Source organism: Phalacrocorax aristotelis, chromosome 3 (assembly GCF_949628215.1).
Source record: "Phalacrocorax aristotelis chromosome 3, bGulAri2.1, whole genome shotgun sequence".
NCBI lineage: Eukaryota > Metazoa > Chordata > Aves > Suliformes > Phalacrocoracidae > Phalacrocorax > Phalacrocorax aristotelis.
Window position 1 is genome coordinate 63,077,625 of NC_134278.1, and position 9,462 is coordinate 63,087,086.

Genomic DNA, 9,462 nt, shown 5'->3' on the forward strand with positions numbered 1-9,462 from the left:
TTGTTAATTTTTTTTTCAAAGCTGGCTAAAATTTTTCAGGGAGAAAACCTTTGTTTTAAAATAAAAAATGACAGCGTTTATAGAAGTATTTTTCAGGATTTTACTGCAAACCAATGGGTTTGGTCACAAAAAAATATCATACATATAACCATGTTAATTATATTACATTACAATGATGGTATACATTACAAGTAAGTCTGTAAGTTTAAATATACATCTAGAGTTACAACTGAATGTACAGATTTTTTTTACAGTACATACAATCAGGAATGAAAAACCCCCAAAACCATAAATAATGCCCATTTTACAGATGACATCTTTTAAACTAAAAAAAAGGAAAAAAAAGGGAAAAAAAGAAAAAAGAAGAAACCAACAGCTTTGACCGACTGCAGCTGGGGCATTTTGGTCCATAAAAACCCTTTCTAAAAATAGAAATCTCTTTTCATAGCAGCAATGCTTTCTTCAAGCATTTGGATACAAGTAATTGTGAGCCCATTTCAATAATTTTAGTTGACTGTATAGATTTACAAAAGAAATTTCAAAATTACACTTAATTTATCTTCCAAATATGGAAGAAACAAACAATGCCCCACATTGTGGTATCCTGCAAGTGTCACATTGATGCTTTAAACTAAGTCCATCTGTAGTACGCAGACCACACGCATACCATTTGTTCACATAGTAAACCCACATAAATGAACTGAGAAACACACTCTGCAACAGGGAAAGCTTTGGAGCTCACAAGATCTCATCAGAAAAAGGCACATTTCATAAAATCCTTATCACGTTCAGACAGATCTTCAGGCAAGGCTTTTCAAAGCACAATTTCAAAATATCTTGTTCTTACTCCTACGATCTGCTGTAGCAGTCTATGGCAGCAGTCACTCTTGTTTTTCTTTCCCAAGGAGACAGCACCACTTTGGGGGAAGAACCAATGAAAATGAAAAGCCTCTAAAGCTCATTTAGAGCATGATGTGCTCTTCAAAAAAGCTTCCAGCAAACAGTGTAGTTGAAATTAAGGCTGCAAAGCTGCCATGGTGGAAATGTGCAAATTCTCTTTCAAGATGACTGGTCAACTGGCAGTTCCACCAGAAGGCCAAACAAAAATAAAAATAATAGTTATTATTATTAAAAAAGAAAGAAAGAAAAATGTTCACAAGAAAGAGTCCACGGGTGGGGCATACGAGAAGCCCAAAAAAGCCTCAGCAGCTTCTTTGACACTGGCTGTGATGAGGATGCTGTCCGGGGACTGGCCGATGGAGCTGGGGACTGGCTCATCTGTAAACTCCGGATCGAAGTGTCGCAGGTCACTGGGGCCACTCTGTGGAAAGGGCAGAAAAGGAAAGACGCAACATTTAGACCAAGATGTTTTGTGAGTGCACAGTTCAATTCAAAATGGGGTCAAGCACCCTTGTGTGGAGACTCAGTGTTATCATCTCAGGCCCACTGTTTAACAGCCTTTGCCGGTTTTAGTTTGACCTTTCTTTTTTTTTTGTGTATCCTGCTGCGTATTGTCTCACGAAAACCAAGATGATTCAATTTAATACGCTACCCTCCAACTAAGTCCATGGAACAAAAGCCAAATGCAAACACAGCACTCTGTCATGCAGCAGTTTGCAGGGGAGGACTTCGATCTCTGAGGCAGTGTCGCCAGTTACTAAATTTAATTTATAAAATGCTCAGAAAGTGAAAGAGACATACAATCACATCTCTCTCTTCAGATGTTAGTATCTGACAAGCCAAATATAACTCTGCCCTTGGGAAGCTACTTGCTTTCTACACCTTACCTTGCCCTTTGGTAAAAGGGGGATGCTGGGGATTGTTTCAAAAGAGTCATGCAAATGAAGCGTTTGTGAGAAGCCAAAAACCCCAGCTAAATTTAGACTGTCCATCAGCAAAAAGCCAGCTAGTGCTTATTTTTAACCTTGCCTGGACAGCCACAAGGGAAGTAAAAGCTGTGTTCCCCAAACACAGCCATCTGGCCAGTTTCTCCAGCTCCCAGACACCCCAACAAAGACAAGAGGGGAAGAGAGACTCTCCATACATTCTATAATTAGAAGAGATACATACCACATTTGGGTTAAAAGGGGGTGTAATCTTCTTATTAATGAGATCATCCCAGTTAATTGGGGAGAAGAAGATGTGATTCTTAATCTCCATCTGTTACAGAGAGAAAAATAGATTAATTCAGACCCAAGCTAATGAAAACAGTACAGCCTAGTCATCCTCCTGTGCTGCCTACAGGTACTGGCCAGTTTGCACTTACAAAGTCCTCCTTGGCACCAAGCCTCTTTGTCCTATCCTTCTGCAAAAGGCCTTCCAGGAGATGTCTAGCCGAGTTGGTAATATTTGGCTTCAGCTGCAAGGGTTTGTTCAAGATGTTGTCGTACATTTCTGCCGTGTTCCTGCTGTAGAAGGGTGGCTGCGGGAACATGAGAAGAGAGAACCAGGTTAACGAGGCTGACAGGCGGGCACGGGGTTTCTTGCAGGGAAAGGATGAGTAAGCTAGTTTGATCTGTCACAAAGCATTTGTTGCTTACCAGGCCATAAAGCATCTCATACAGGACAGCTCCAAGGCACCACCAGTCCACAGTCCGGTCATAGGGCTGCTTATGAAGAACTTCAGGAGCAAGATACTGTGTAAGAGAAGGAACACAGCAGCGTTAGCCAAAGGGATCTTTGTCATTAGGAAAGCCTCCCCATTCTTGAATGAAAGCAGCTTACTGAATCCCAGCAATAGCTAAGCTACCGGAAAGCTACAAGCTCTTTATAAACAAGAATACATCTTGAGAGCTGTTCTCTCCTGCTCAAGACGCTCTACATGTCCTGTCTACTGGCACCCTGACATTACAAGACCCGTAATACCCACTACTTGACTATCCAGCTGTAAATATACATGGAAGTTGCCAGTTTTCACTGATGAGGACAGCAGTTGCTGCTGCTCTGCAAGTAGAGGGCTGAGAGCTGGTCATACCTCTGGTGTGCCACAGAAGGTGGAGGTCGTGCCATTGTGCTCAATGTTTTCCTTGCAGAGTCCAAAGTCAGTCAAGACAATGTGCCCCTGTGAATCAAGCAGGATATTCTCTGGCTTCAAGTCGCTGTAGGAAGAGATGAAAGAAGACAAGCGTTCTTTAGAGGAGTTACAGTGAGAATATTTTAGGTGCAACTGTTTACAGAACTTACACTAAGTCATGAAAAAATAAGAAAAGCAATTCTGAGCTCAATTGAGATCAACTTTTCAATGCTTATTCAACAAAGCATACAGTTCTTTTAGTTCAACACACTGAACAAGGCTGCTTACCGATAAACAATGTTCAGGGAGTGCAGGTAGCCCAGTGCACTGGCAATTTCAGCAGCATAAAATCGGGCTCTCGGCTCCAGGAAGCAACGCTCCCTCTGGAGATGGTAGAACAACTACAGGAGACAGAGAGAACAAAGTTGTGTAAGTGGCGCCAAAGACTGTTAACAATGCACTTAATTACACTCAACATATATAGAGAGGGAGAACAATAGCAGGAAATGGCCTAAAGATCCTTTGGCAGTTCAAAACTTGGCAGGCTGGAAACAGTCCATCTAGTAACTTTCCCCCCCTGACTTTTCCCCTTGCAACTCTTTTTTATTTAAAAGGAAGGGTGAAAAAGTCTACTCTACCACCATGCACATGATAGGAAATACTATTTCATTTTCTTACTGCTTACCTCTCCACCATTGATGTAGTCTAGGACAAAATACAATTTGTCTGCAGTTTGGAAGGAAAAGTGAAGCCCGACCAGGAAGGGGTGTTTCACATTTTTCAGCAGGACATTGCGCTCTGACATAATGTGCTTCTCCTGAAAACATAAGAAACCATCAATGGTTAGTACATTGCTTAGTGATGCCAGTAAAAATCTATGTGATGGACATCGCAACGGCATCATGAAGAAGCAGCTTACCTCCTTCTTCTTCAGGATTGCTTTCTTCTGCAGAACTTTAACAGCATAGAACTGCTCTTCGGCCTTATGCCGTGCAAGAAGAACCTGAAAGAGGATAAAATCCCAGAACTGAGCACTACTGAAATACAGAACAACTTGTAAACACAGCTGGAAACAAGCCTTTATGGTAACTGCTGAGCACTGCTTTGTCCCTCTGGTTCAGTGTGCAAGCCCTTAACACTATTACCACTCTGGTAGATAAACCTAGCCCAAAGTTTTTACATCTAGTAGTTCCCTTCCCCTCCAAAAGATAAATACATTCTTCCCAGCACCACTGCCTCCTCATGCCCTTGCTCTTTTATGACTCTTATGACAGAGCACCCTGCTCCCCCTCCCCGCAGCTAGCAGGGAGGCAGGTGCTGGGCAGCAGGGCATGCTCAGGTCTGGTTTAAATGACCACCATTTACCAAAGCCAGACAAACCCAACCCTCAGGCATTACAGAGAAGAGCTGAAGAGTAAATAAATTACAGCGAAAAGAAGTTAGATTTACCTTCCCAAAACTGCCTTTTCCAATCACTTTTAAGAAATGAAAGTCTGATGGTTTGGCGTGTGGGTTGGACGATGGACCAAGATTGATCTGCTGCGAAGGACTGGGCTAGAAAAATAAACAGACAGAAACCGCATTTATTGAAACAGCTTGTAGTGAGAGTCTCAACAATGTCTCTTTTTTAAAAATATAAATAAAGTGACCTTGAAAGTGAAGATTAGCACTCTTCTTACCACTAAAAATTTAATCTTGACCTCTGCCAGATACCTTAAACTATTAGGTGCTGCCTATGGAAAGTATAACAGTTTAAAAGTTCTTGTTGAGGTCTTAGCCATATTCATAATGAAGTAATGACCAATAAAGCTTCTTTTTTAATTTTTTTTCTCCATGTTGGGAAAAAGTTTCAGTCCTGATAACTCTTGCCCAATGACATCAGTGTGCTATGAGCTGAACTAAATTAGCACTCGTGATGCTCATTTTGCTACACTTCTATTACGGGCTGATTCGATGTTCTAAAAATGCTTCACTGAGTAAGATATACTTACCGGAGGAGAAGGATTAGCATTCATAAGTTCAGGCTCTTGAGGCTGGGAGATTTTCAAGATAGACTGAACTTCAGGGCTGCAAGGAAAAGAGCATGCATGATTAGAAGCGTTACCAGAAGCAGCAGGCAGATCTTTCCACCAGAGGGCAGGCGCGTACCGTGAAAGACTGAGTTCTGGTTTGGACTATTACCGGAGGTAACTGAAACAAATCTATTTCACTTAAGGAGTAAAATTAATCTACTGAAGGTAAAATCCGTCATACAAAGAAATGTATTTATACTGCAAGTACAGTTCAAAATAGGGACAGGGCTCTAGAAATTCCATCCAGCTGATTTCTCCCAAACCCAGCTCACGAAGATCTGTTGCCAAGTGAGTAATACCTCAAGAAGATCAATTAACTCTTCCGTAACAGTCATGCCAGAGGTATTACAGTAAACAAACATTTTTTTTAAACTAGATCTCGCAATTCATAGTGACACTTGCGACTAAAATTCGGCCAAAAATTCTGATACTTACTGCTTGCATGCATAGGAATTGGTGGCTATCTTCTGAATGAAGTCGTTTAGCCCCATTCTTCTCTGCTTCATGAAAGCTATAAAGCAAAAGGACAGGGAAAGAAGAAAGAAAATCGTTAAGCCATCCTGCAAGAAAAAAATCACAGCTTCCCGAGCATCGTCGGAGAAGGCCCCACCGCTCACCGATGAGGATGGCCACCATCCCCCTCATCTTCGAGTAAGTCAAGGTAGGACCAGACGCCTCGGCTGCTTTCACGGTCATTTCGGAGCGAGGGCGGGGGAGATAAATAAGAACCGTACGACGCCACCGACTCTGAGCACCGCACTGCCTCGGCGAGGCACCCGGCGGCTCTTAAGTGGCGACGGTGCTGGGCGGGACCGGGGCGGGGCGGCGATGCTCGGCCCCCCCGACGTCCTCGCAGGCGGCCGCCTCCGAGGACGTTCGGGGGGGGGGGGGGGAGAGCATCGCCGCCTTTGCCACCGCCCTACCTTGCGCGCCCACCCCCCCCTCCGGAGCAGCCCCCCTTTCCCCCCCCCGGCATCCCCACCGTGCAGAGCATCCATGAGCAAACGGATTCAATCCCTTGTATTTTTTCTTTTGCACAGCAAACTCCCTTAGCCCCGTCTCCCCACCGCCCTTCTTTTCCCGGCCTTTCTTTATTTTTTTGCGGTTATATAAAGTTGAAATCTGGCCCTGTCCTGGATGAGCACCTCTTCCTAAAGTGCCCCCCCCCGCAGCCCGCGTCCGCTCCCGGGCCCCGCCGCCCCCGGGTGAGCGGCGATAAGGGACGCTGACGTTTCCTTGAAGGAGCCGCGGTGACTCAGGAGAACAAGATTTCCTGCCCGGTTTTCAATAAAACAAACAAATGTCCCTTCTGTGTACTGCCCTGATCCCGGCTGGGATATTACTGAAAGGGAAAAGGAAAAAAAAAAAAAAAGGTCTTTTTTTAATGCCAAAAAGGGAAGTAAAGGGGGAAAAAAATCTCAGCCCCTTGAACTTGGAAGAGAGGGCAGAGTTCTCTTCTAGAAAAGGCGGAGAGATGACCGAGGACTGGACAAGTGCAAAAGTGGGGGGGGGAGAAAAACAAACCCCAAAACAACCAAACCAAACAAACCCAGGAAAGAGCCCCGCTCCGCAGTTTTTGTTTCCACTGTACACGGTCATTTGGAACACCGTGTACCCGGGACTTCATTGCTCCGTCGCTTCCTTGCGGGCGCACCGGGGGCGCGGCAGGAGCGCCGCTGCATGCACGGCGCGCAAGGTGAAACGATGCTGCCGGAGACCCCCGCCCGGGGAGGTGGGGTGTCGCGGGGGTGCAGGCAGGGACGGCGAAGGGTATCCCGGCCTCCCCCGAATCCTCCCCTCGGGCGCACCCCCGCTCGCAGCCCTCGCAGCGGGCAGGCGCGGCCGGGGGGTGCTGGGCTCCTGCGCGCTACACGCGGGTGGAACTTTCCACCCGACGGGACGTTATTCATGCGCGCATTTCGCCTTGCTGTTTGAGCGAAGGGCGCTGGGCTGCGGCCAGCGGCTCCAGCAGCAACTTGCCCCCGTCCTCCCCCCGCCTGGAGCCCTTTTTTTCTCTTTTTTTTTTTTTCTTTTTAATCTCTCCACCCGCTGCTGCTGCCTCCCCCCGCAAGCCCAGCCGGCCGCTGGGCGGCATCCCTTGGCAGCTGCCTGCAACCGTCTGCCTCGGGGGGGGTGGCTGGGGGGGAAGGTGATGGCAAGCACCCCAGCACAGCAGCCGTCACAGGCTGCAGCTCACCCCGAGCAGCAAGACAGATGACTTGGAGTAGAGAGGTAACCCTTGCGAGGTGGGGACAGGTCCTAAAAAGCGCTGCAAAGGCTTGACAGCGAGGGAGCAAAAAGGGATGTTTGCTGGCTCCGCTGGTCGCCGCAGCGAGCCGCCGGTCGCCCTCCCGGGGCGGAGGGGGGGCCCTGCCCGGGCCGGTCCCGATGCGGGGGAGCGCAAGGAAGCCGGCGCCAGGGAAAGAAGGGGCGATGGGAGAAGCAATGAAAAGCTGGCTGCGGCTGGCGGGGCTCTGGCTTCTCCCACTTGTTGCCTTCCTCGCTCTGTTGCAACAACTGTCACTCTCACTAATGGAACCGGAGACAAAAAAGGAAAAAAAACCCGAAACACTAAACACCAAACAACCCAAAAACGCCAAAACTTGATAGATTGGAATAGGAGCAGCCAGCTTCCTCTGCCCCTTCTAGACTGCTTTCAGATTGCTACCGTTAAAAACTACTCGAGCACCACGGTTTTGAGGGTAACCGGAGCTCCCGTCCCCGCTCGCTGCTCCCCTGGCATCTCCCTCCCGGCCCAACGACGTGGCGCCCGCAGCCTCCCCGGCGCAATGGCAAGCGGCCCCCAGCCCCCGGGCAGGCTCCGGCGCAGCCTCCCCCGCTCTCCTGCACAACCTGCCGCGGGCTGCAACCCACCTCCGTCCCCCCCCCACCCCGCTCCGCCGCGGCCCCCCACGCTGCCCGCAAACGCCCACGGCGCAGCCCGAGCGCGGCCCCGCCGCTGCCCCCGCTCCAGCCGGTTACACCGCCCGCCTCGTCCCCGCTTCCCACCGGTCTTTTTGCAAGGGCTCCACCGCTCTTGCCAAGTCACTTGACCCCCTTCCGTGCCAAACGCTGCCCCGGCTATACCCCGCACCCCGCCTGCAACCCCCGGTGCCCCGCTCCGCTGTGGCCGCGCTGCTGGCGGGGGTTTATCTCCCCCGTGGGGAGCAGTTTTCCGGCCAGAGCAGGGTGTCCCGCCGGCAGAGCGGTGAACCCACCTTTCAGCGACGACTTCTCCTCTTTGCCCCTCATCTCGCTCCCTGCCGAGACCCCGGGGGCGGCGCGGCAGCGCTGCGGCTGTGCCTGGGCTCCCGGCCGCCGCCGTAATCCCAAATAACTCCCCTTCCTGGCCGGGCGGCCGGGAGGCAGGAGGGAGGCGGCGAGGGCGGCGAGGCCGGCCGCCGCTCCTCCTGACCCGTTTAGGGACGCAATATCGAGGCTGGCTGACATGCAGGAGCGTTATAAAGTTCAGCACGGGCCGCCCCGCACACTCTGCCCCGTTGCAACATCGCCCTCAAAATTACTGTAATCAGGGCGCACACGCACACACACGCACGGGGGGGCGGGGGGGGTGTGTGCAACTCCGGCCCTAATTGACCTGCCGGCAGCGCCGGGCTAACCCTGCCCCACGGAAGGAGGCGCTGCCCACGCTTCCCCCCCCGGCCCCGCCACGGCGGCCGCGCACCCACAGCGCGGATCCTGCGCCCCCCCCCCCCCCCCAAAAAAAAAAACCAAAGGCTTCGCGCCAGGACGGGCAGAGGCGGGGCGGGGGCTGCGGCTGCCCGCGGGGGGCGGAGGGCTGCGGCTGCCGGCCGGGCTTCCCCGCCGGCCGGATAGCGCCGGGGCGGGACCGGCGCCCCGCTCCGCGCCGGCACCCAGCACCTTCCGCCGGCAGCGCCCCGGCGGCGCCCCCCGCCCGCCCCGCTCCGCGCCCCGCCGCCGCCCGCCGCGGCGCCGCGCACACCCGGCCGCGCCCCGCCGCGGGAAGCCGCTGTCCCTCCGTCCGTCCCTGCCTCCCTGCGTCCGTCCGGCACCCACCTGCCGGCTCCCGCAGCCGGCAGGGCCCTCGCCCCCTCCCCGCGCCGGGGGGGCCCGCTCGACCGCCGGCCGGTCGGCGGGCGCTCCGCAGCACGGGCGTTTTTCATGTGGAGGGGAGGAATTCCTCCCGAGGGATGAATTATCATTATTTGTAATTCACGCGGCGTTTCAGAGTTATAAACTGGCTTCCCAGCAGCCCGCGGTTTGGCTTAAAAGCCAGAGTGTCCTAAGGTTGCGTTTCAAAAATTTCCTCTACGGCGATAGCAGCAAACGCCTTCACGCCTGAAACGGGCGAGAGAACGCAAGCGAGGAAGAGGTACCCAAAGCTCCCCTTGCTGG

General features: G+C 51.3%; 1 protein-coding gene across 2 annotated transcripts; it reads right to left on the minus strand.

The window, feature by feature from the left end:
• Nucleotides 1-86: 86 nt before the first annotated feature.
• LOC142054744 (serine/threonine-protein kinase Sgk1) lies at nt 87-8,694 on the minus strand. Of its 2 annotated transcripts, none has more exons than XM_075087683.1 (12): nt 8,304-8,694; nt 5,521-5,596; nt 5,005-5,080; nt 4,463-4,567; nt 3,933-4,016; nt 3,699-3,830; nt 3,302-3,414; nt 2,975-3,098; nt 2,541-2,636; nt 2,267-2,422; nt 2,071-2,160; nt 87-1,321 (listed from the first exon to the last, which is right to left on the minus strand). In XM_075087683.1, exons 1-12 carry the CDS (start codon nt 8,533-8,535, stop codon nt 1,154-1,156), a joined length of 1,452 nt encoding a protein of 483 aa, XP_074943784.1. In that variant the 5' UTR covers nt 8,536-8,694; the 3' UTR covers nt 87-1,153. The 2 variants fall into 2 exon arrangements, with proteins under 2 accessions (XP_074943784.1, XP_074943785.1); XM_075087684.1 differs by lacking the exon at nt 8,304-8,694 and adding an exon at nt 5,703-6,011.
• Nucleotides 8,695-9,462: the final 768 nt, after the last annotated feature.

Excerpts from the sequence above, each read along its gene's own strand:
- LOC142054744 (XM_075087683.1), bottom strand. The coding sequence starts at position 8,535 with ATGTCAGCCAGCCTCGATATTGCGTCCCTAAACGGGTCAGGAGGAGCG. Across the intron at positions 3,415-3,698 it reads ACTACATCAATGGTGGAGAG|TTGTTCTACCATCTCCAGAG; the intron begins GTAAGCAGTAAG and ends TGTCTCCTGTAG. Across the intron at positions 2,161-2,266 it reads TTGGTGCCAAGGAGGACTTT|ATGGAGATTAAGAATCACAT; the intron begins GTAAGTGCAAAC and ends TCTCTGTAACAG.